The following is a 27,491-nucleotide window of genomic DNA, read 5'->3' on the forward strand; positions in this document are numbered from 1 at the left end:
AGTTACTTTCTGCAGAATTCTGACCTACTCTTGTAGCCACAGTATTATATGGCTAGTCCAGTTCGGTTTCTGGTCAATGGTAACCCCCCCAGAATGTTGATGGTGGGGGATTCAGCAATGGTAACGCCATTGAAGGTCAAGGGGCGATGCTTAGATTCTGTCTTGTTGGAAACGGTCTTTGCCTGGCTCTTGAATAATGATCATTCAACTTTAGTATCTTAAATTTTTGTTCCAGGTCAAACAGTCCTCTGAGCCAAAGCAGATAACAACTAGTTCCGGTCTGATTCATAACAGTTCAAACCTGATCAAGCCAATTCCAATTAAACTGACTGAGATTGGAACAGACACCCGTTACCAACAAATACAGCAACAGGACAAGGTAACGGGTTTAAGATTCACCAGTAGCTCTATGACGTTGCTTATAATGTCTCTTTGTATGTGTCAGAGATATACAAGTTCATGTTAGTATAAAATTACATATGTTCTCCTGTGGGCATGTTTACAGATGAAAGATATTAGATCTCCCTTCCAATAACTGTATCTACTTAATTCCCACTGTTTCTATTTCACCTTTTTTCTTTCCCTTTTTGCCACACTTAGCTCATTGTGATAATCAGTATCATGCTGTCCAGCTTTGCACCATTTGTTTCTGCCTCTGTCTTGTTCAACCCCCTCACTTATCTCTCTTTTATATATCCCATGTGGGCACACAACATATGTTTGTTTTTCTTCTGTGCTTAATTTATCTGTTACTTCTTAAGACTTCAGTTATGTAGGAAGATAAAAGGGAGGAAAAATGAAATGGAGCTGGAGAGACGTTATGCATATGGGTGGTTTGAAAAGGAATATGGAGCTCAAGATTAGACTAACAAAGGCTGTGAGGTAAGATTGCAAGAGTTTTGTGTTGAAATATGGGAGCCCGTAGATGGGGCTGGTCCTATAAGTTGGGGCATTTGGAGCACAGAGATCTGAGAAAATATAATCATAGAATGGTTACAGCACAGAAAGAGGACAGTCTGCCGGTTTAGCCCATGCCAGCTCTCTGCAAGAGTAATTTTGACTCTCACTCCCTGCCCTTTTCCTATAGCCCTGTAAATGTATTCCCTTCAAGTACTTAACCAATTCTCTTTTGAAAGCCACCTTTTTTGAACAATGGCATAAATTTGCAGTTCTCTAATCCTCTGGCATCACGCCCCCCCACCCCACCTCGACCCATTTTAAGGAGAATTGAATCATTATAGATTGAAATATAGATTCTGAAACAGTTCCTACAGCTAATGTAACCCCGCTATTTGAAAAGGGAGGTAGAGAGAAAACGGAATTATAGACCAGTCAGCCTGACGTCGGTAGTGGGGAAAATTCTGGAGTCTATTATAAAAGATTTAATAGCTGAGTACTTGGAAAACAGTGGCAGAATCGTACAGAGTCAGCATGGATTTATGAAAGAGAAATCATGCTTGACGAATCTACTGGAATTTTTCGAGGATGTAACGAGTAGAGTCGATGAGGGGGAAGCCAGTGGATGTGGTTTATTTGGACTTTCAGAAGGCTTTCAACAAAGTCCCACGTAAGAGATTGGTGTGTAAAATTAAAGCGCATGGGATTGGGGGTAGTGTGTTGAGATGGATAGAAAACTGGTTGGCAGACAGGAAACAGAGTAGGAATAAACGGATCTTTTTCCGAATGGCAGGCAGTGACTAGTGGGGTACTGCAAGGATCGGTGCTGGGACCCCAGTTATTCTCAATATCTATTAATTATTTAGATGAGGGAACTAACTGTAATGTCTCCAAATTTGCAAATGACACAAAGCTGGGTGGGCGGGAGAACTGTGAGGAGGATGCAGAGATGCTTCAGTGTGACTTGGACAAACTGTGGGCAAATGCATGGCAGGTGCAGTATAATGTGGATGAATGTGAGGTTATCCACTTTGGTAGCAAAAACAGGAAGGCAGATTATTATCTGAATGGCTATAAATTGAGAGAGGGGAATTTGCAATGAGACCTGGGTGTCCTTGTACACCAGTCACTGAAGGTAAGCATGCAGGTGCAGCAGATGGTAAAGAAAGCAAATGGTATGTTGGCCTCCATAGCCAGAGGATTTGAGTACAGGAACAGGGATGTCTTGCTGCAATTATACAGGGCCTTGGTGAGACCACACCTGGAATATTGTGTGCAGTTTTGGCCTCCTTATCGAAGGAAAGATGTACTTGCTATAGAGGGAGTGCAGCAAAGGTTTACCCGACTGATTCCTGGGATGGCGGGACTGACATACGAGGAGAAATTGAGTTGGTTAGGATTATATTCTGGCGTTCAGAAGAATGAGGGGGGATCTCATAGAAACCCATGAAATTCTCATAGAAACTATGAATCTCATAGAAAACTATGAACAGGACCAGACAGAGTGGATGCAGGAAGGATGCTTCCGATGGTGGGGGAGTCAAGAACCAGGGGCCACAGTCTGCGGATATGGGATAGACCATTTAGAACTGAGATGAGGAGAAATTTCTTCACCCAGAGAATGGTGAGCTTGTGGAATTCGTTACCACAGAAGGTAGTTGAGGCCAAAACATTGTATGATTTCAAGAAGGAGTTAGATATAGCTCTTGGGGCAAAAGGGATCAAAGGATATGGGGAGAAAGTAGGAGCAGGCTATTGAGTTGGTTGATCAGCCCTGATCGTAATGAATGGTGGAGCAGACTCGAAGGGCTGAATGGCCTACTCTTCCTAATTTCTATGTTTCTATGAAATCTACCATTATAATTATTCTCTAATTCTTGCACCTCTTGTAATTTCTTTGCAAATTTGATTCTCTATATCCCTTCCAGTAGTTGGTGGTCTATATAATCACACCAATCAATGTTATTGCACCTATTAATCATTAGATGAGGTCAGAATAAGGGAAAAAGTAAAAAAGCCTAAATCAGGGTTAATGTGATGTATGTGAATGCATGGAGCGTGGTTAACAAGATTGGTGAACTACAAGGATAGAATCTCTCTGGCTAGAGGTAAGGAATGAAAAAGGTGCAATAACATTGGTGTAGTATACAGACCAGCAACTAGTGGAAGAGATGTAGAGAAACAAATTTGCAAAGAAATTAGAGAGGTGAAGAATTATAGAGTAATTATAATGGAGGACTTTGGTTTCCCAATTATAGACTGGGATAGGAATAATGCAAAGGGACAAGAGGGGCGAGAGTCCTTGGAATGTGTTTAGGATAATTTTCTGCAGCACTATGTTTCCAGTTGAACGAGAGGGAAGGCGACGTTAGACCTGGTTCTGGGGAATGAGTTGGCCCAAGTGGATCAAATATCAGTGGGAAAGCGTTTAGAGGAAAGTGACCATTGTATCATAAGGTTAAGTTGGCCATGAAAAAGGACAAGGAATAATCTAGAATAGGAATAATTAATTGGAAGAAAGCCAACTTTGATGGGATGAGAAAGCATCTGAGTCGTGCGAGTTGGAATCAAATGTTGGCAGAACAGACAGTGACTGAAAAATGGGCTACCTTTAAAGAAAAAGTATTGCAGGCAGTGTCAAGGTGTATTTCCTTGAAGGGAAAGGTAGGACAAGTAAACCCAGAGCACTCTGGAAAATGAGAGAGATAGAGGTGAAGATGAAAAGGAAAAGGTGAACGTACGACAGATGTCAGGTAGGAAATACAATGGAGAATCAAGCTGAATATAGAAGAACCAGAGGGGAAGTGAAAAAGTAAGTGAAAAGCAAGTGAGAGCACGAAAAGAGACTGGCAGTTAATATAAAAGGGAACCCCAAGGGCTTCATAAGCATATAAATAGTAAAAAGGTGGTAAAAGAAAGAGTAGGGCCGATTTAAGGATAAAGAAGGGGGTTTGCACATGAAGACAGAAGAAATAGAGGTATTAAACAAGTACTTTGCATCTGTCTTTACAAAGGAAGAAGATGCTACCCAGGCTGAGGTGAGAGAGAAGGTAACTGGTACACTAGAAGAATTAACAATTGAGAAGGAGGAGATTTTAGGCTATCTTTTTACTTAAAATCATATGGTACCAGGACTGGATGAGATGCATCCAAAAGTGCTGAGGGAAGTGAGAGTGGAAATTACAGAAGCACTAGTGATAATCTTCCAGTCTTCCTTAGACACCGTGTTGGTGCCATAGGACTGGAGAATGTGAATGTTACACCCTTGTTCAAAAAGGGGTGCAAAGGTAAAGCCGGCAACTGCAGACCAGTCAATTTGACTTCAGTGGTTGGGAGAGCAGGCACTTGGATAAGAAATTGGCTGAAACAAAGGTTAATGGATGTTTTTCAGATTGGAGGCAGGTTTGTAGTGGAGTTCCCCAGGGGTCAGTATTAGACCCTTGCTCTTCCTGATATATATTAATGACGTAGACTGTGGTGGTCAGGGCATGATTTCAAAATTTGCAGATGATATGAAGATTGGAAATGTTGTCAACTGTGATGAGGATAGTCTTGAACTTTAAAAGGACATAGACATGTTGGTGGATTGGGCAGACAAGTGGCAGATGAAGTTCACTGCAGAGCAGTGTGGGGTGATTTATTTTGGCAGGAGGAATATGGAGAGACATTATAAAATAAAGGGCGAAACACTAAAGGAGGTGCAGGAACAGGGGGAGCTTGGTGTATATGTATATAAGTCATTGAAGGTGGTAGGGCTTGTTGAGAGAACAGTTAATAAAGCATATAGTATCTTAGGCTTTATTAATAGGGACACTGAGTACAAGAGCAAGGAGATCGTGTTGAACTTGTATAAGACAATAATTCAGCCTCCTCTTGAGTACAGCATCCAGTTCTGAGCACCATACTTGACACCATATTTGAGGAGGGACGTTAAGGCATTGGAGAGAATACAGAGGACATTAACAAGAATGATTTCAGGGATGACGAACTGTAGCTATGAGGATAGATTGGAGAGGTTGGGATTGTTTTCTTTGAAGAAAAAAGGCTGATGGGAAACTTGATAAGAGGTATTCAAGATCCTGAGGGGTATAGTGAGAAACTGTTCCCACTCAAGGAATCACCAAGAACTAGAGGGCATAGATTCAAAATAATTGGCAAAAGGAGTAAAAGTGATGTGAGGAAAACATTTTACACTTAGAGGGTGGTTGGAGTCTGAAACGAACTCCTTGAGAGGCAGGTTCGATCAAGGTATTCAAAAGGGAATTGGATTGCTATCTGAAAAGAAAGAAATAATGTGCAAGGTTATGGGGATAAGGCAGGGGATATTTGAACTGCAGTGAAACTCCGTGAACCTGACATGATTTGAACACGCAGCCTTTTCATCTGGAGTCAGACGCGCTGTCGTTGTGCAGGGGAGTGGGACTAGATAGAATGTTCTTTCAGAGGGTCAGTGCAAACTTGATAGGCCAAATGACCTCCTGCACTGTAAATATTCTGTGATATAGCCAGTGCCACTCAAAATTTTCACCCTTCTTTCAGCATCCTTGGATGTATCCCATCTGTTTTGGTGACTTATTAACTTTAAGTACAACTGCTTCCTATTTCATTATGACATGACAATGCCTTCTTCCTTAGTAAAGACAGATGCAAAGTACTCTTTTAGTTCCTCAGCCATGTCGTCTACCTCCATGCGTAGATCCCCTTTTTGACTCCTAATTGACTCCAACCCCTTCTCTCACTACCCTTTAACTATTTATATACCTTAGAAGACATTTGGTTGTCCTTTTAAGTCTTTTCCCATACTTGCTCTGTCCCTCTTCATTTTCCCTTGGCAATGATCATCTCCAACAAGAGAGAATCTAGTTATATTCCCTTGATGTTCAATGGCATTACCATCAACATCCCTGACTATCAAAGCCCTGGTGGTTACCATTGTCCAAAAACTGAACTAGACCATATGAATACTATAATAATATAGATAAAAACAAAAAACTGCAGATGCTAGAAATCCAAAAGAAAAACAGAATTACCTGGAAAAACTCAGCAGGTCTGGAGCATCAGCGGAGAAGAAAAGAGTTGACGTTCCGAGTCCTCATGACCCTTCAACAGAACTAGGTGAATCCAAGGAAGGGGTGAAATATAAGCTGGTTTAAGGTGTGTGTGGGGTGAGGGGAGAGAAGTGGAGGGGAGTGGTGTGGTTGTAGGGACAAGCAAGCAGTGATAGAAGCAGATCATCAAAAGATGTCACAGACAAAAGAACAAAAGAACACATAGGTGTTGAAGTTGGTGATATTATCTAAATGAATGTGCTAATTAAGAATGGTGGTAGGGCATTCAAGGTATAGCTCTAGTGGGGGTGGGGGGAGCATAAAAGATTTAAAAATATTTGAAAATAATGGAAATAGGTGGGAAAAGAAAAATCTATATAATTTATTGGAAAAAACAAAAGGAAGGGGGAAGAAACTGAAAGGGGGTGGGGATGGAGGAGGGAGTTCAAGACCTAAAGTTGTTGAATTCAATATTCAGTCCGGAAGGCTGTTAAGTGCCTAGTCGGAAGATGAGCTGCTGTTCCTCCAGTTTGCGTTGGGCTTCACTGGAACAATGCAGCAAGCCAAGGACAGACATGTGGGCAAGAGAGCAGGGGGGAGTGTTAAAATGACAAGCGACAGGGAGGTTTGGGTCATTCTTGCGGACAGACCGCAGGTGTTCTGCAAAGCGGTCGCCCAGTTTACGTTTGGTCTCTCCAATGTAGAGGAAACCGCATTGGGAGCAACGAATACAGTAGACTAAGTTGGGGGAAATGCAAGTGAAATGCTGCTTCACTTGAAAGGAGTGTTTGGACCCTTGGACGGTGAGGGGAGAGTAAGTGAAGGGGCAGGTGTTACATCTTTTGCGGGGCATGGGGAGGTGCCATAGGTGGGGGTTGAGGAGTAGGGGGTGATGGAGGAGTGGACCAGGGTGTTTTATCTGTGACATCTTTTGATGATCTGCTTCTATCACTGCTTGCTTGTCCCTACAGCCACACCACCCCCCTCCACTTCTCTCCCCCTGCGCTGCCGCCCCCCCCCCCACCCCCCACCTTAAACCAGCTTATATTTCATCCCTTCCTTGGATTCACCTAGTTCTGTTGAAGGGTCATGAGGACTCGAAATGTCAACTCTTTTCTTCTCCGTCGATGTTGCCAGACCTGCTGAGTTTTTCCAGGTAATTCTGTCATATGAATACTATGCATACAAGAGCAGGTCAGAGGCTGGGAACTGTGTGGGGAGTAACTCACCTCCTGACTCCCTCAAGCCTGACCACTGTTTACAAGGCAGAAGTTAGGCGTGTGATGGAATGCCCTCCACTTGCCTGGATGAGTGCAGCTCCAACAAAACTCAAGAAGCTTGACTCCGTTCAGGGCAAAGCAGTCTGCTTGATTGGCACCCCATCACCACCTTCAATATCCATTCCCTCCACCACTGATGTACAGAGGCAGCAGTGTGTACCATCGACAAGATGCACTGCAGTAACTCACCAAGGTTCCATCAACAGCACCTTCTGAACCAATGACCTTTACCACCTCGAAAAACAAGGGCAGCAGATGCAATTGGTGATGGTGTTCTCATGCAAGTCACAAACCACCCTGACTTGGAACTATATCTCTGTTCCTTTCGTGTTGCTGGGTCAAAATCCTGGAACTCTCTCCCTATCAGCACTGTGGGTATATCTACACCACATGGACTACCGCGCTTCAAGAAGGCAGCTCACCACCACCTTCTCAAGGGCAACTAGGAATGGGCAACAAAAATGCTGACCTCACCAGCAATGCCCATGTCCACTGAAAGAATAAGAAGAACTTCCCCTCTGAACTTTCTACATATAGCCTGGTTCTCAACTTGTATTATCAACCTGGCATCTGACATACACCCCCTTTTCCTGCTTCATCTCTTTCATCATCCAGGGAGCTCTGGCTTTGGTTGCCTTACCCTACCCCATCATGGGAATTTATTTCGATCATACCTCAAATACATTTGGAATCTGAGAAATGGGAGATCTTTAGAAGACTGGTTGGATAAGAAGCATTCATAGATAGGTTGAGGCATTAGAGTATTCACTGGCTGTGGTGCAAGGCCTCGGTGCAGAGAGCTGGTGGCTGAGAGCACATTGGGGAGGTGGGCAAGTGGTCCAAAGAGAGCATGAAAATAAGAGAGCTGGGAAAACTCAGAATTTTGGAGGTCTTTGAGAATTAGCTTGATCAAACTTGGCCCTATAGTATAAAATAATGTACAGTTTAATAATTCTGTAACTTAGTGTCAGCAGATGTTTCACATATCAAAAATAAAAATACAAGCTTAAAAAACTAATTACCTGAGAGAGTAAAATCATTGTGGAAGTGAGTGTAGAACTGAGATGGTGGTGGTGAGCCTTCTTGAACTTCTATGCTCGAATATCACGCAGTTACTTTCAAAATGAAGCAAAATCTGATCAGTTGTGGGATCGCTTAGCTCTATCCTTACCATGCTGCTTCCACTTGTTAGCATGCACACATTCACATTGTAGCTTTATCAGGTCAATTTCCATTCCATTCTCATTTATATCCTCGGTTTTCTTAATCAACTCCTCCTTTCCCAAATAGCGGAAGTGTAACAGAGAACAAAGAGGTGGCTGTATTAGATCCCTTGGCATTATTTTGAGAAGAAGCAGGGGAGTTTTCCCTAGCATCTTGGCCAGTATTTATCCCTCTAACAATGGCACTAAAATAGATTATCTGGTGGAGCAAAACTTGATTAATTTTGCTTATAAGCCTCCTACAACAACATCAACAACAACAAAGATTTATGTAGTGCATTTAACATAGTAAAATGGTGCTATTGAATAACATTTGACACTCTCAAAAACTTGGTTAAGGAGGTAGGTTTTCAGAAGTGTCTTAAAGAAGAAAAGAGAAGTGGAGAGGTTTAGGGAGGGAATTCCGGAGCTTAGGGTCTTGGCCTCTAATGATGGAATGATTAAAATCGGGGTTGTGCGAAAGGCTAGAACTGGAGATGTGCAGATATTGCTGAGGGTTGTAGGTCTGAAAGAGATTACAGAGAAGGCCATGTAAGTATTTGACACAAGGATAACTTTAAAGTAGAGTCAATGTAGACCAGCGAGCACAAGGGTGATGGGTGAATAGCTTGGTGCGAGTTATAATATAGGCAGCAGAATTTGAATGAGCTTAAGTTTATGGAGAGTGCAAGGTGGGAGACCTAGAGTCTGTTGAATTATCAATTCCAAAGGTAATAAAGGCATGGATGGGCTACCAGCAGCGATCCTTTATTGAGTCCTACAGTACCCCTTTTAACTCTTTCTCAATGTAGTCTAGCTGCAGGTAGACAATTCTCCACCTTTTAGGCCATACCTTTATGGCGCACATGGCTGTCTGCATTCTGGAGCAAAGAACCCCCTGCTGCTACAGTCTTCTGGGAGCTATCTTAACCAATGCTGTCTCCTCTCATTTTCCAGCTTCCTTTACTATGAAACCTTGTTTACTTCTGCAGTATTGAACAGGGATGTGTTTTTTAAAATGATCTCTTGGAGCTTCATATGTTTTCCATGTTTCTTTTACCAACTTTAGTCTAGTATGTATTCTTGTTACTTGTGGCTTTCTTTCAGCACATTTCCATATCATGACAACCCTACCCCTTATTGTACTGGTCACACATTCCAGTCTCTGGTTTGCTCTGCAGGTCTAATATTAGCTTGGTCTTTACACAGACCTGTGGGGACATATCTACTGAGCTTTATACTATCCATTCAATTTCAAAAAATCCCTCACATTTGTTGCCTGTGTAAGTTCCTGTACTTTGTAAAGTCAATTTTTACATTTGATTATCATGCATTTTTCACATCCTTTCAGCCATCTATTGTATGTGTCTTTTTCATTCTGAGATGTCTGTGGTAATTTCCTTTTTCATCAAATTCTCATGTGTTTAATTTCTCCAAGGTGCTCTCCCATTAAAAACTGTCCATGCTGCATTTATTGAAAATATTCCAATCAATTATCCATTTTTCTATTATACATCCTTTTAATTCAACTGGGTGCTGCATTTTCTCCTTGTTTTGGGGCTTTTGAGAGTCTAGCTCTTTTATATTGAAACATTTCACCAATTGCTTCTACTTATTTTTGCTTTTGCCCAAATACTAATTTCTCCCATGTAAATAGCACTAGCAACATTTTTTTTGCTGACATTGTTTTTTATTTATTTTCCACAAAACTTTGAAGTTAATTCTCTTAGTCACAAAAGTAATACTTTTTTTTTAGAGCACTGAATTGGGAACAAAGCATTTGAATTTGGCAGCCTTGTTTGGTACACAAAAGTCTGCTTTAACTGACGTGTCAAATGAAACACACGAATCCAAGAATAGAGTTTCTGGTCGACCAGCTGTAGTACGTTCCTTGTCCTATGAGGAGCCCAGGAGACTGCCAGAGCATGAAACTTCTCAAACCATCAAAAAACAGTTTTGTCCTGCTATTCAGAAACTAATGTGTCGTGGAGTTGACCTGCATCCAGTGTCTGAGTTACCAGAAAATCATCTTTGTGAAAACCAAAGTGAAAAAAATATGGGAGAATCATTAGTAGGACTTTTCCATTCACTGTCTTCGAAAGGAAATGTCTCTTCACAGCAAAAGACCTCGGATGAATCCAGTCCTTTATTCTCTAAGAGTACTCGCAATTTGCTTCAGAAGCTTCATTGTACCCAGGCACCACTCCCTTCATCATGTCCTACTGTAATACAGTCAGAACTTTACTTCAGCAGATCTCAGAATGGTTCCAAGATGCAGCCTATTTCTCAGTCTCACGCTGCCTATCTTAGCTCCAACCTAGAAGTGCAACCTAAAATGCTGCATGTTCCGGCTTTAGACAAGCCCAAGAGAACTGCTGCCTCAAATAATTGTAATAACCAAATACAGGCCTCGGGTATCATACCTCCTCATGAATTGTTTCAGAAGCTTCAGATAGTCCAGCAGGAGCAGCAACATCATGTTGGGAAAATGACTCTAGCAGCTAAGTTTTCAGCTCAGCCACCTCCTGTCGTCAATCAGCCTAATTCGTCAATGAAACCTTTTGATTCTCAGACAGAGAAAACCATCAGTTCAGAAAAGCAGAACTTACTTTTTCAGGTAAGAAAACCTCAATGAAAGGGATTTAAAGATTGTGCTATGAACAATTGACAAAATGTTTAACCAGAATCATTTGTACTATGAAGATCTAAAGTAGCCAGATTACTTTTTTAAAAAATCTTCATTAGTGAGAAGAAAAGTTGCAGTAATGTTCCTTCAGTAGTTGGACAATTAAGTTTCAGAACATGTAGTGTTGCATTGAAGTCTTGTATGTTCTGAAATATAGAAAATAGAATCAGGAGTAGGCCATTCAGCCCTTTGAGCCTGCTCTACCATTCATTATGATCATAGCTGATCATCGAACTCAATAGCCTGCTCCTGCTTTCTCCCCATATCCTTTGATCCTTTTCGCCCCAAGAGCTATACCTAACTCCTTCTTGAAAACATACAATGTTTTGGCTTCAACTACTTTCTGTGGTAGCAAATTCCACAGGCTCACCACTCTCTGGGTGAAGAAATTTCTCCTCATCTCTTGTGTTCCATTTATGCAAGTTTCTTGTGATAATCATCTTAACTAAGCTGTGAGTACAAAACTGTTTTCAAAATTTAAGCTGCCTGAAAATTGAAGGTAATTTTAACCCTCATATGAGTCAGTTTGGGCCAAATAAGAAATTAAAATTTCTAACTGGGCTTGAACTTGCCTATTTCTGTTTTTAATGGGCCAGTAAGGCAACCAGGAACTCAGAAAGCGGATTGGCTGGTAAAAACTTTTATAGAGGCTGCATGGACCCATTATCAGCCTTTTTAGTTTCAATACACCTTAGCTAGGTTTCCTAGGCCTCGAGAAGCCCAGCCAGTAAAAGGAGGTGGAAAGGGCCAGATCCATAAAGCTAAGTGCCTTTATAGCACTACTTGTGGATCAAGAGGAGGAACAGTGTTTCCTAACTTGTAAAGCCCTGTTGTTTGCTCCCCATCCACCCATCCATTCGCCATCTTGCCCCCCTGCTAATCATGCTGTATATCTCAGTGATCTCTTCAGCCACGTGACCTCTACCCCTTCCCAACTACCACAAGACCCTCTTTTTCCCCCCAGTAATCAGTTGTGCCTTGCTTCCTCAAAACCCCCAGGTGGGATATATCCTACCTCTTCTTTCACTGTAATATTCTGCTGTAGGCTTTCCTATCTTACCCAACCTGGAGAGGGACTATCCGCGTTCAGGGTCCTGATACTTCTGAGTTTCCTATCCATAACTCCTGCTTCAAATAATTGGCTTGGTAAATAGTTTGGGCCTTTGTTTCTTTACTGCTTTGCACCAGTAAATGAGTGAACAACCTTATGCTGAAAGGTTTGTGTCATAAAGTAAAGGACCATTTTGGAAGAGTGACTGCAATATAATTAGGTTCAATGTGAAAATATAAAGTTAAGAACAAGAAGCTTGTCAAGACTAAATGGAAAGAAAATTGGCAAATAAATCAGGATGGTTAAACGGAATGAAAAGGTGCAAATCAAGTAAGCATCAGCAAGAGGAAAAGGAGTGCATCATAGGCTGGGGCCCCACAGTTGAATTGGGAGATTAGATCAAATATCAAACTGCAAAAAAAATTTAATGCTTAACTATTAAAATAATAAGTGATAAAACATATAAAAAATGTATTTTAAAAGAAGGGAGATTAATAGACTAAGATGGTACTCAAGAAAATATTAACAAGAAAGGGCACACTTGTAGTAAAATAATCAGATTAGGTATAATTTTATTGCTAAACAATGATCACAAGATAATTATTATTAGGGAATTGCAGAATGTCATCAGTTGTAGCAGCTTGACCTGCAGCTGGTATCACTGTGGTGCATCTGTGAGGTTGAGAGCTTTGCCGATAGTATTTTTATAGATATTGTCACCCTGCACTTTAAGCATATCCAGGAAGCGAGGGAATGGGCGGCCACTAGATAGTCAAGAAGAAACTGGCATGTAGTGCAGGAGTCCCTTGAGTGCATCTCACACTCAATCAGTATTCAGTTTTGAGATGGAAGTGATGGTTCATCTGGGGAGTGGAGCCAGAATCTAGCCCCTGGCACCACAATTGGATCAACTCTACAAGGGGAGGAACAGAGAAGACTGAAAGAGCATTCTTGATAAGAGATTTGATAGGGGAATAGATGATATTTCTCTGGCCGCAGGTGTAAACCTAGGATTGTATGTTGTCTCCCTGATGCCAGAGCTAGGGATGTTCCTGAGAGGCTGCAGAGCGTTCTGAAGGAGGAAGGTGAACAACCAGTGATTGTGGTCCACATTGGTTCCAGTGACATAGGCAGAAAAAGGGATGTGGTCCTGCACTCAGCATTTAGGGAGCTAGGTCCAAAACTATCAAGCAGGACCTCAAAAGTAGTAATCTCTGGATTACTTCCAGTTCCACATGCAAGTGAGCATAGAACTGGGAGGATAAAGCAGATGAATGTGTGGCTGGAAAGATGGTGCAGGAGTGGGAGGGCTTTAGATTCTTGGGACATTGGGACTGGCCTTAGTGGAGATGGGACCTGTACAGGCTGGATGGGTTATGCCTAAACAGAGCTGGGATTGATTTCCTTGAGGACTGATTTGCTGGTTCTATTGGGGAGGATTTAAACTAACTTTGTGGGCATGTGGGAATCAAGAGGTAATATCAGAGAGGAATGCCAAGGTGCGTAGAAACTGGGAGAAACAAATAGAACTAGAGTAGGAAATAGTAAGGTATTGGTTGGGTTCAGAGTAAGGGAAAATAACTAAGACTAAATTAGGGTTATTTTGCATGTATGTAAATGTGCAATGTGTAGAAAATAGGTTAGTATGCTTCAGGCACAGATTGCCATGTGGAAATGTGATATAACAGAGAAATGGCTCAAAGAAGGGCAGGACTGGGTATTAAAATTCCTGAATGCAAGGTGTTCAGGAAAAATCGGAGGAGGAAAGGAGGAGGGGTGATAGTATTGATTAAGGAGAGCATTGCAGTGCTGAAGAGAGAGCAAGCCCCAGATGGGTCAGAGACTGAATATATTTGGCCAGAGCTAAGGAACAAAAATGGTACAAATTGAATTGCTCATTATAGTATATAGGCCACTAACCAGGGGCAAGATGTAGAGGAACAAATTTGCAAGGAAATTACAGAGAGGCAAGAATTATAGTAATAATGGGTGACTTTAATTAACTGAATATAGACTGGGATAGTAGTCGTGTAAAGGGTAGGGAGGGAAAGGATATTCCCTTTCTGTGAACTAGAGGGTTGGCAGAGGGTCAAGAAACAGCAAAGGCTGCTCCAAAACAGTGCCGACATGGCTCACGTGGCTCTTCAGACCCAGCATGAAAGTACTTTTTAAAAAATACTTGTGTTGCTAAGTGCAAATATGGGCCCTGTTAACTGACTGTTTTCAGGAAAATTTTAAACAGAAGTATGCTTCCAGCCCAATGAGAAAGGAGGCACTGCTAGACCTGGCTCTTAAGAATGAGGTGGGCCAAGTGAATCATGTGCCAGTAACTCTTTCGAGTACAAGCCCATTTCCATCTGTTTCAGATGAAGTTACATTGTTTCATAGTTTGCCATTGTGAGATTTGAACTCTTGATCTTGGGGTTACAAACCCAGTACCATAACCACTTGGCTATTTAGGCCAAGCCTCATGTGCCAGTAGGGGAACTTTTAGGGGACAGTGATCATGGTATCATAAGATTTAGATTGATTATGGAAAAGGACAAGGAACAATCCAGAGTAAGAATAGGTAGCTGGGGGAAGTCAGCTTTAATGGAGTAAGGATGGTTTTTGAGCCGGATAAATTGGAATCAAAGGTTAGCAGGCACGACAGTAACTGAACAATAGGCTGCCTTTAAATAGGAGATGGTTCATGCACATTCAAGATATATTCCCACAAAGGAGAGAGGTTAGGGCACACAAATCCAGAGCTCCCTGGATGATGAAAAAGATTGAGATTAAAATAAAGAAGAAAAAGTGTGCTTATGACAGATGTCAGTTGGATAATACGACCAAGAACCAGACTGAACATGGAAGCTCTGGAGGGGAGTGATAAAACAAATAAGAAAAGCAAAAAGAGAGCATGAAAATAGACTGGCAGCTAAAATGAAAGGGAACCAAAAGTCTTTATAGGCATTTAAATGGTAAAAGGTGGTGTGAGGCCAATTAGGAATCAATAAGGAGATTTGTGCATGGGGCAGAACCAATTAAGATGATGATGTACATGGTGAAAAGGGAGGTAGTTCAGACACTTGAAGGGTTTAAAATTGATGAGGAGGCATTGGATAGGTTGTCTGTCTTGTGTGATTCCACACCAGGATCAGATAAGATGTATCCGAAGGTACTGAGGTAAGTGAAAGTGGAAACTTGCAAAGCGCTGACCATAATTTCCCAGTCTTCCTTAGACTCAAGGCTGGTACCAGAGGATTGGAGAATTGCAAGTGTTATACCCGTGTTCAAAAAATGATGCAAATATAGACCAAGCAACTACATGCCAAACAATTTAACCTTGATGGTGAGGAAACTTCTAGGAACAATAATTTGGGACAAAAATAATGGTCACTTGAGTGACTGCAGGTTTATTAAGGAAGTTGTTTTAAGTTGTTCCGCTTTATTGTCAGTCAGTTAATGGGACCCGTACTTGCGCTTAGCAACACAAGTTTTTTTTAAAGTGCTTTAATGCTGAGCCTGAAGAGCCGTGTGACCCTATCAGCGCTGTTTTGGAGTGGCCTTTATTGTTTCTTGACTCTCCCTCTTACTGCCAGCCCTCTGGTTCACAGCCTCTGCCATTTCCTGACACTCCCTCTTGCTGCTGACCTTCCAGTTCATTGCCTCTGATGCTCTCTCTTGCTGCCAGTCCTCTGCCCCTGCCATTCCCTGTTGCTTCCTCTTGCTACCTCTGCAGCTCATGGCTGCAAGCTGAAGCTGGGCTTCCTGTCGTTCGCCACTCTTCTCCAGAACCCTCACTCACAGCAAGGGCTCAGGAGAGAAAGGCAGGGATGAAAGGCTCGACGAGAGGAAGGGTCAGGGAGCGGCAGAGGACATGAACTGGAGAGTTGGCTGTAAGATACGGGGTCAGGGAATGGGATCTGTGGCAAGTAGGAGGCAGTATTTCAACTTAAGAGTATAATGCTTTAATGTTATCCTAAGATGAAAAAGATCCTTACTACAGCTTATACTTTGGCTTTAATGGAAAAATCTGAATCGTTTAATGTTGTTTCACTTAAGTTGCACTTTTCAGGAATACAACTATAACTTTAATTGAGGACTTAGTGTTTATATGTATTTACGCATTTCCTTTCCAGTCTGAAAAGCATTATCTTTTTCCCCTCCTTTGCTTTTCACCATTCAACATCTTATCTATGTGGCCATATTTTCCTTTTCTCTATTTTCATTAGCTTATTCTTGGGATGTAGGCAACACCAGGACGACTGCATTAATTTCCCAGCCCTAGTTACACTAAGGAGATAACAACGTTAAGCTCAGACCAGAAAATTGACGAGATAAACTAATTAGTCCAATTTATTGAGAAAATTATGTAAAAGCTGTGAAAAGTGATTTTGACCAATCTATTGGAAGATATTCTGATTTACAGTTAAGCTGAGCTCTTGCTAGCCCTTCACCAGCAGAAGAATCTTTTGGGTTAAAACAAAGCCCTGAGAATTGATATTTTTTTTAACCCAAACATACTTAAGAATCCAACAAATAGTGGAGAAGCCATCAAGAGACTCTGCTTTGCTCTGCTCACTTGATTTGCAGACAAAAGCAGACAAATTTTAACTGTATCCATTATACATTAAAAATAATGTGGCTAATGGTACTATGCCTGTAGGTGGCGCTGCAATACCTCACCAAAAAACTCATTATTAATGAGACCCCCAAGGTAAATTACAAACGAGTGGAAAGAATGCATCAAGCATTGTGGTGTAGATTTAGCAGAGTTGATGTCCTTGATGTCCAGTCGGAGAATGTAAATATGTGTCTCACACACCCTCTCTCACTCTCTGTCTCAATGGCTACCTTCTAGAACAAAGCACTAACACGGGTTTCACTAAACCTATGTATTCAGGCTTTCCTAAATCTCAGTAACATCCAATGAAATGAAATTTTCATCATTCAATTTCAAATTATACTCTAGAATAATAGTTGGCTTTTGTAATTCAGAAATTCTTCTGCTGAAATATTGCAGTTGGCTCTTGAGCTCAGCATTCCTTCCCCGGGGACTTCCATCCTCTGCCGCTTGATGTCAATCTAGAATGGCTCATTGCTTACACTCCACACACATCCTGTGACTTAATTTGTAATGTTACAAACTCAATCACTAAGGGAACAGTTACTCACAAACCTCATCTTAGCCTAAACTCTGATGAAACCCAAATACTTGCTAACAAAGTTGAGAAGATATTAGCCTTTCTTCTCTTGCCTTAATTCTTGCAGTTGACATCTTTAAACTGTCCACTCCATCCTCTGTAATATTCTAAGTAATATCTAAGAAAGTTAATGTAAACTTTTGAATTAATTTACATATGTTTTAAAGCATGGCTTACATTCTACATGTGGTGCAAGAACTGTTTAAAGCCAATAATATCCAGATGGCTACAAAATATGCTGCCTTTTTCAAATTGAAGGTTTGTGCATTTTCCTCTATGCTATGCATTCAGGCTTTCTTAAGTCTTCGTGACATGCAGTTAAGTGAAACTTTGGTCACAAAAGTTCAAATTATACTAAAAATAATAGTTTGATGTAAGTCATGAGTTAACTCTACACTCATTGTCAGTGCAGAAAATGACTTCCAAAAAAATGATCTGAAACTAGCGGTTAAAGTGGTGTGCATTTCAAAGTTGCAAAACATTTTTGCCATTGTGATTTGATACCATTTTGAATTCTCATTGAGTCGTTTTGAAACACATACCAGTCAATGGAGATAAAAGTGGATCAGTTTTACGTTCATCTCAATAGAATTTGGGACATAGCTACCATTTAGAAACACTGCCACAGGCAACCCAGATCTCTGTCTCAGGAAAGGTAAGGTGGATCCAACCACACCAACAAATCCTAAAGCTTTTGAGGCTTGTGGGTAATTCCCTGTGAATGCAGGAAACCAAAATAATAAAAAATACTTAATATTGTGACCTATTGTAATTTGTAACTGTTGTATATTCTTTACTGTTCATTTAGTTTGTACGCAGTATCCATCCATATTGTCATTGCTGCTTTTATTTGCTGCACTATTGCAGGCTCTTCAATTTTTCATACTAGAGGAAACAATCTCAAAGATTTCAAGACGTAACAATACATCAAAGCAGTTTGTAACATTTTGATTCAGGGGCAAATCTGAGGCAACTCAAATAGGCATATCGCTTCACTGTAATCCTAAAACAGCTTTCTTTTTGAGCAGACTTGCACCTTCAGTAGTTGAAGCAGTTGAAACCTTAAAGTGAAAGAAAGAAGAAAAGCTTGCATTTATGTGGTGCCTTATCACGTCGCAGTGTTGAAAATTATTAAAATGGCACCTTTGGAGCAACATTTAAGGTACTAACTGTGGTTCAGTTGGTGGCACTTTCGTCTCTGAGTCAGAAGTTTTTGTGCAGAAGCTTCACTCCTGAATTTGAGCAAAAGAACAAAGCTGACACCACGGGGCAATAAGTCAAGGAGTGCTGCACTATCTGAGCTGCTGACTTTTGGATAAGACGTTAAATTGAGGCCCCATCTGCCATCACTGGTTGATATAAAAAAGAAATCCCAAGGCACAATTTCAAAGCAGAACAGAGGAGTTATCCTCAATGTCTTGGTAAATATTTACCCCTCAATCAACAATACAAAAACAGATTATTTGGTCATGATCATATTGATTTTTGTAGGAGTTTGCTGTGTGCAAATTGACAACTGTGTCACTTACAATACAATAGTGACACTTCAAAATTACTTAATTGGCTGTAAAGTGCTTTGAGATGTCTGGTGACTGTGGAAAGCACTATGTAGCATGCAAATCTTTTTTTTTCTTTCATGACCACAGCGGGGCCTGGATTTAATGGCTCATCTGCCAGCACCTCCGACAGTGCCACACTCCTCCTGTACTGGAGTGTCAGACTTGATTTTTGTGCTCAAATCCTGGATATGGACTTGAACCCACGACCTTCTGACTCAGAAGTGGGAGTGCTACCAAATGAGTCACAGCTAGCATCTGAAGTGGTGCTACAAAGGTGGCGTTTAATAATTTTCAATTTTGTGACTGGGTGAACGTTCTTTATTTACACTGTCTTTCACTTGGTGATAAAGTAAATTGAAGCTTCCTTAAAGCGCACATGAATGAGATACTCAGTCACTCAGACTAGGAATGTTGCAAGTTTAATCCATTGTCTGTTAATTGATTTCAGACACACAAGTGGTAGGAGCACTATAGTTGGCATCTTAGTCTTGCAATTACAGACACCAGGGATTCACTGGTAAGTCCAAACACCACCCCTAGTTCAGGTTCCCTTTCCCCTGTGATGCCAGATCAAAGAATTCCCAAACCTCTTGCTGCCAACCCTGGGTAGGACTACTACAGTGTTGCCTAACTGTAGGATATCCACCCCAATTTTGCCAAAGTTCAGAATCATCCTTAGTGCAGCTAAATTTCAGTACTCCTTTCCCTTACTGCTATATACTATATACCTTGGGCTAACTGGTACATCTCACAGTTTTTTAATAATATGAGAGGCAAAGAACTGAATGCATGAGCAAGAGGATTAAGGTGTGGTGGAAAAATTATACACTTTTCAGCAATTTTTACAAATAATAGTCAAAGTGATTAGTAGATGTATAGAGAATATCAAACAGTTGTTAGAGAGGACCATTAAAAAGAAAAGGAATTGGTTTTGAAAAAAATGGAAAGCCGCAGCCTGGAGAAGCCATCAGCCACTGATGACATGAACTGTTGATAGAAGTCAGAGAGGAAATAAAGAATTTGACTACCATTTTTCAATATACTTAAGCATGCATGTCAGCACCAGGAGCATCACCCCAGAACAAGGCTGCAATATAGGAAAACATTTATGATTTTACTGAACTTGTTAAGATAAGACATCTAATTCGTATCTCACCTCATTCTTTGTGTGACCCTGAAATAAATGAACCACATCACACTGCTCCAATTATTGTAGCGCATTTCACTCCACCCCTCTTACTTCTGACACCTCACCCTGCACCTCTTACCCTCTTCACTGTCATTATTAGAGGAAGTATGGACAGATGAGAGAAAGTGTTCATTCAGGTCCTCTCCCAGATGAGGAGGATGTCATGACTGTTTTGGAAATGGATTGCATCAGGGGTGTGGCAAGTGGTGACTGTATCCCAAAGTAGGCACTGCAAAAGTCCCAGCAGTCAAAAACAACTATCCAGAGACTTAACTTAATAAAGATGGTGGGATCCTTTTAAATACCACTATCTCAGCTTGCTTCTTGAATGTGCCATGTTTGGGCAGGTTTAAGAATTGGCACCAATTTCTCAAAAGGGTTCTAATGCAAACCCAAAGCTCCATTTGAATGAAGTCAGCATTTATTTCAGATAGCTGCCAGGATGCCAAAGGAGCATCTTAAATAATATGGCAGTAGTTGCAATGTGTCTGTGCAAGTGGATGAAAGGCAAATGAATTTTTACTCCTTTGCGTTTTCCCACAACTCATTAGACTAACTGGTCTGCAGTTACCTAATTTATCTTTTTCTCCTTTCTTGAACAAAGGTCTTACACTGGTTTTGCCACTGTTATATATAGATGATCTGAATCTGGGTACAGGAAGCACAATCACAAAATTTGCTGATGACACAAAAAACTAGTGGATAAAACTGTAAAAGACTGAACCTAATGTGTTGGAAATCTGATCCTCTCCCTTCTTTACAGTCTTCATCCATGCATTCACATTCTTTATCTTACAATTTCTAATCTGAGTGGCACTGGGAGTATTCCTTAAATTCCTTAAACCCTCGTGGTCCTACTCTTTTTTAATCTTGTCTCCCAATCCTGAAACTGAAAAGCATATTCCATTGTTTTATCCAAACAGGTCCTGGGAAGATTAGTGGGAAACAAAGGAAAATGAAACAAGGAGAAAAGCTTAAGAAAGAAATTTTAAAAACGAGGGACAGCAAACAGAAGTTACTTTTCTGGAAGACTATGCAAGATAAAGCGGCATAATTATTGGAAATTCCTAATTTAAATTGTTGTTTTTATTTACAGTTATACTTTGCTTTAGTATTTCTCTTAGCTGTTTGTTTTCTTTCTTGATTAGGCAATTTCCCCACAGTGCATTCCAGCTACAGTGGTGCCATCTCTATTGATGTCGCCCATGGTGTTCGCCCAGTCTACAGTGGGAAAGCCAATGATGGGGGTAGAAGCAAGTGCCATACCTTTGCCACAGACAGACACCATTCCAGTTCCTAAACAGCTGAATGTTTGTTTGCATCCAGCTGCACAGATGGGAGAGCTGATTAATAAAACACCAAATGTGCTTACCAAGACTCAGTTCCAGGAAACCCTTTTGTACCTTTTGCAGGTATAATTTTTTAATAAATTAATTTGGGACCTTCTGGAGGAAGAATTGCTCTGGTCACTGCATGTAATAACCTTGTAAATTAATTCAAAAACATATATTTATTATTTACTATGTCACAGAGACTAGTCATTTTTTTCTCCTTTTTTTAGGTTAAAGTTTAATATTAATATTTTAAATTCAAAAGCCATTCTACCATCTCACTTGATCCTACAGATAAGAGGAATTTTTTGTTTTAAATTACTTGGGCACCAATCCTTGTCTATCATCCGTCCTTGTTCTGAGGGTTGCCTGCACGATGAATAATCTTTCCCTACTGAATTCTGTTCTCTGTTGCCCTCACTGCCCCTCTCGTAGAGAGGCCAGTCCACATTCTGATATTATGCATCGATGCCACCTTAGATGTTGCTTGTGCACATTTTCCAGGTGTGTTGCATTGCTTCACCTCTTTTTCCAATCACTCCGTTCCTGTTTGCAAGTCCAAAAGCTCATGTGTGAGCTTCCTTGCTATCACTGCCTCCAACAAGTTCCCCTTAACACCAGCTTTCTCAAGCACCCTCTTGTTTGTCTGTTTGGCAGTCCATAACACATGTAATATCTAGATGAGTCCTTTCATTTCAAATGCTTATATTTGGGCCTCATCACTCATCTTAATGGTTCAGTTTTCACAGCCATACATTGCCACGGGCCACGCAAGTGCTTTCAGAAGAAGAATTTTTGTTGTAATCAGGATGTTGTGGGTACTCAATACTCTTTTGTGAGTTCACAACCATGACCCTTGTTAAATCTAGCCTGAATTTCTTTGGTACTCTGCATCTTCTGTGATGATTGACCCAAGGAAGATATCAGCCTGTTCAAGCTGAACTCCGTTAATCAAAATCTTGCTATTCTTTCCACCCATCCCCAAGACCTGTGTTTTATCAACATTAATCAGGGGACTGTATTTCTGGTTGCCTTGATCAAGACGATCCACCAACTCCTGTAGATCCTCCTCTGACTTAGCAAGCAGAATAAATTCATCAACACAGCAAAGGCCCAAAGAAGCACCATTCCATGACTTCAAATATAATGTATTTAGAAAACACAACTCTATTGAGGTTGTTGCCTTGGTTCAGCAGAAGGCCATTTGGCCCATCGTGTCTGCACCAGCAGTTCCTGTTCAATAATAATTGATCCATTGTTTGGTTCTTAGACATAAATAGTTTTCTCACACATTTAGTAGGAATTTTTTTTTAATTTAAAAATATTGCGTAACCCTTGGGCATGAATACTGATTGTGTTTCATACCCATTTCATAATTGTGAAAGTAGGTTTGACAGTAAATCAGTAACAGTTCCAATAAATAATTCCATGCTCATCTATTGGAAATGCTCTGTTAAAGTTGAGGTAGTTTAATTTCTTGGGAACTCATGAATGTGTTAACCAATTGGGATCAGCATCTCTATTTACTTGGTAAGATTTTTGTCATTTCCTGATTGTGTGGTAGCCCTGTTAAAAAAATTTTATAGCAATTTATTTTGTAATATCTTGTAAACATTCAATTTTGAATATTTTCTAACTTCTGCATTTTTGTTATTTTGAATTTCAGAACGATACCAACTTTGTGAATGTCATTTATGAAGCCTATCTCACAGGCCAGCCAAACACTGCAGCAGAGAAGAAAACCTGAAAGTTTTGATACAAGATGTAAAAGGAGATATAATTTAGTGAAGATAATAAGATGATACACACTGATAAAGGAATTATTTTGTTTTTATTTTATAAGAGACTTTTATTTTTGAAATTGTGTTAGCTTTGCGTGGAGTGCTTAAAGGACTATCTTTCACACTGGATAGCTTTTACTACTGCCGATCAGACTTATTTTAAGCTGTTGTAAGATAAAGATCATTTAAAAGGGAGTTGAGATATCTGAAGAATCATTTTTTTCTGAAGACTACTTTTAGTTTATGGGAAATTGATATTGTATTTTTTCATTGATTCAGCAAATAAAAATGCAATACCTGTCTGTCATTGTGAATTATCAACAACTTATCATCAATGTACATAAGATGTTGGTAAAGTAAAACTCACTTTTACTTGCCTGACAAAAAAAAATTACAGCACCATCTATTAGTTTTCTTTCCCCATTCCACCCCATGCTCCCCCTCAGATTGTGTAGAAATAAATCCTTCATAGGCAACTTGTACACTGTTTGCGTAAAACCTAACTGGGACATTGTTATGAGTATGAATTTTGTAAGGTTATGTTTTGGCACTGTCTTTTTAATTTAGTTTAAAATGGAGGAATGAAGGAGGTCATGTGGCTTGTTCTACATTCTACCCAACAAGAAGTTTGGGTGGCTTGATTGTTAAGGGCTAAAGTAGGGACAAAGGTTGTCTTTATCAACAGTTATACTTTAAACATGTCTATTTAATTCGAGGATAGAATGGAGTTGGGGTCGAGAGGATAGATAGTTAGCATTTCTACCTAGATACAAGGCCTATGTGATTCATATTTCCCTGGAGATGGAGTTTGAGAGGGGAAGAGTCCATAGAGAGCCATTGTAGTATTGACTTATAGATTTCTTAAGATATCCCTGGACCTCAGATAGGCCAGTCTGCTAGAATCTGAGAAAGAGAGATAGAGGCAGCCAGTTTCTATTGTTTACCATGCAGAATGTGGGTGGGAGCTCGGATTGAAAAGACCCAAGTTTGCAAGAATTTACAGTGGCTGACAGATTTTCTTAGGTTTGGCTAGATGGAGAAATCTCCAGGGTAACCCTCACTGTGAAAATCAGTTTAGGGATTAGAAGTTATCTGACTGGAAATGGCAAAAGGAAGCAAATCATTGGGAGTTGAGAATTGCTTTAGACTGGTTCCTGGAGAATGAAGTTTCCACTTAAGGGACAGAGTAAAATATAACCATGGAGAGGGACTTTTGATCATTTAAATGTTAAACATGGGATCTTTTCTGTAGTTTAATGTATAAGTTCCTTACTGAATAGTGTTTAGACAATGTTGCTTTTAGTTTGTTTATTACAGTAAAAGTCTTAAAACTTGAAATCTTGTCCTGTGATCCTTCCAGTCAGTCACTGGGGATTCAGATATCTTTTTAAAAGTTATCGGTCCATGGAGATCATAACATCATACACTAAATATAAATGCCAAAATGCTGTCATGACATTGTAAATAGGTGAGCCTGCATTTGTTTCCTACTCCTGTGACATATTAAGCATTAGGACACCAATTGCATCAATTTATTTTCTCCAGGTATAATAATTGCATTCTCTGCTTCTCAGATTTCCCCTTTGATTGCATTGGGATAAGTCATAAAAGTAGGTTGATTAACTAGTCTTCATTGTTTTTACAGGTATATTCTGTTTCAAAACGTGCAAATTTTCATTTTATTTTCCAGATTTGTGCGAGGACTCTGGGCATCAGCATTGATTCCCACCAGCCAATTAATCATCAGTGTAACAATTGATGTAGTGTGGCTCCTAATAGGGTATGTACTTGAGCAAAATACTGAAAAATTAAATTGACACTGTTGGCTTGTCAATGGGTCCAGTGACAAGCAATGCTCCATTCAGGTCATCTGATGGCAACGATTGACTAATTGCATGCTTTCTACATGGCCATTTCAAAGAGAGCCATTAAACAAGAAAAATGAATTCTGCACAAAATTGTTACTTAACGCTGAACACAGTACCTTGTCATCCAGTATGTCTACTATCATGGATCCATGCCTGCATTAATACAAACTAATTACTTCCACAGGTGGAGCATTATATTGACACCAATCTAAGCTATGCTTTTTAAGTACAATGCAAAACAGAAAAGATTATTCACAGTCTGTGATGGGTGTGATTGATACTTAAAAAAAAAGCAAAAGCAAACTACGTTTCCCTTAGGTGTAACTTTATATCTTATAATATAGCATTGTTAACCATGGGACCATACTGAAGCTTACACTTTTGTGAAATTTCTCAATGCAGTGGATGTGATTAACACTTTTTTTCATCCAGCATTCACAGAATCACAGTGCAGAAGAGGCCCTTTGGCCCATTGAGTCTACACTGACATGTGAGAAACACCTGACCTACCTACCTAATCCCATTTACCAGCACTTGGCCCATTGCCTTGAATGTTATGATGTGCCAAATGCTCGTCCAAGTACTTTTTAAAGGATGTGAGGCAACCCTCCTCCACCACTCTCCCAGGCAGTACATCCCAGACCGTCACCACCCCCCGGGTAAAAATGTTTTTCCTCACATCCTTCCTAAACCTCCCGCCCCTCGCCTTGAACTTATGCCCCCTTGTGATCTTTCAACAAAAGAGAACAGCTGCTCCCTATCCACGCTGTCCATGCCCTTCATAATCTTGTCCACCTCGATCAGGTCGCCCCTCAGTCTTCTCTGCTCCAGCGAAAACAACCCAAGTTTATCCAACCTCTCTTCATAACCTAAATGTTTCTTCCCAGGCAACATCCTGGTGAATCTCCTCCGCACCCCCTCCAGTGCAATCACATCCTTCCTATAATGTGGTGACCAGAACTGCACACAGTACTCCAGCTGTGGCCTCACCAAGGTTCTATACAACTCCAACATGACCTCCCTTCTTTTGTAACCTATGCCTCCATTGATAAAGGCAAGTGTCCCATATGCCTTTTTCACCACCCCACTAACATGCCCCTCTTCCCTACAGAGATCTATGGACACACACACCAAGGTTCCTTTGTTCCTCAGAACTTCCTAGTGTCATGCTGTTCATTGAATACTTCCTTGTCAAATTACTGCTTCCAAAGTGTATCACCTCACACTTTTCAGGGTTAAATTCCATCTGCCCATTTGACCATCCCGTCTATATCTTCTTGTAGCCCAAGATACTCAACCTCACTGTTAGCCACCCGGCCAATCTTTGTGTCATCCGCAAACTTACTAATCCTACCCCCCACATAGTCATCTATGTCGTTTATATAAATGACAAATAATAGGGGACTGAGCACAGATCTCTGTGGTACGCCACTGGACACTGACTTCCAGTCACTAAAGCATCCTTCTGTCATCACCCTCTGTCTCCTACAACTAAGCCAATTTTGAATCCACCTTATCAAATTACCCTGTATCCCATGTGCATATGCCTTCTTTATAAGTTTCCTATGTGGGATCTTGTGAAGGTCTTTGCTGAAATCCATATAAACTACATTAACTGCACTACTCTCATCTACACACCTGGGCACCTCCTCAAAAAATTCAATCAAATTTGTTATGCATGACCTCCCTCTGACAAAGCCATGCTGACCATCTCTGATCAAACCTTGCCTCTCCAAGTGGAGATAGATACTCTCCTTCAGAACTTTCTCCAATAGTTTCCCTACCACTGACGTGAGACTCACTGGCCTGTAGTTCCCTGGCTTCTCTCTACAACCCTTCTTAAATAACAGAACCACATTAGCTGTTCTCCAGAACTCTGGCACCTCCCCCGTTGCCAGAGAGGAATTAAAAATTTGGGTCAGAGCCCCTGAGATCTCCTCCCTTGTCTCCCTCAGCAGTCTGGGACACAAACCATCTGGACCTGGAGATTTGTCCACTTTTAAGCCTGCCAACACCTCCAATATCTTGTCACTCCCTGTATCAATTTGCTTAAGAACCTCGCAGTCTCTCTCCGAGTTCAATACCTTCATCCTCATTCTCTTGGGTGAAGACGGATGTGAAGTGAAAATATTGAGTGAGATTATTTCTCAGCATTAGATAACATTTGAGATTTGGCGAGCGTTTAGTTGACTTTGTAAACCAACTCTAGAGAGAGATATTTTACTATAAAACTGACATGAAAGACAACCATCAACAGACTGTCACTTTTCTCCCTCGACACTTTCTCCTATTGACAACCCTAGCTTGTTTAAAACTGTTGCCTAACTGCCTGATCACATTTCTTTAGGTTAGATTCAAGTCTACCTTTATCTCTATCTTTCTGGCCATCAACATTTCTTTATCCAGAACT

The 27,491-nt window shown here is 40.6% G+C and overlaps 1 protein-coding gene across 7 annotated transcripts in view; it reads left to right on the forward strand.

The window, feature by feature from the left end:
- The window catches only part of dcp1b (decapping mRNA 1B), a 100,780-nt gene extending 76,229 nt beyond the window's left edge, over nucleotides 1-24,551 (forward strand). For 6 of the 7 annotated variants that reach the window (XM_041215797.1, XM_041215801.1, XM_041215798.1 and 3 more), the window contains 4 exons: nucleotides 236-379; nucleotides 10,184-11,044; nucleotides 21,250-21,513; nucleotides 23,099-24,551. In XM_041215797.1, the coding sequence (XP_041071731.1) occupies nucleotides 236-379; nucleotides 10,184-11,044; nucleotides 21,250-21,513; nucleotides 23,099-23,179 (1,350 nt within the window). In that variant the 3' untranslated portion in view covers nucleotides 23,180-24,551. The remainder of the gene's footprint in view (nucleotides 1-235; nucleotides 380-10,183; nucleotides 11,045-21,249; nucleotides 21,514-23,098) is intronic. The other variant, XM_041215800.1, reaches the window with a different exon arrangement.
- The last annotated feature ends 2,940 nt before the right edge of the window (nucleotides 24,552-27,491 follow it).

The sequence above is a fragment of the Carcharodon carcharias genome, chromosome 21, assembly GCF_017639515.1.
Source record: "Carcharodon carcharias isolate sCarCar2 chromosome 21, sCarCar2.pri, whole genome shotgun sequence".
Classification (NCBI taxonomy): Eukaryota; Metazoa; Chordata; class Chondrichthyes; order Lamniformes; family Lamnidae; genus Carcharodon; species Carcharodon carcharias.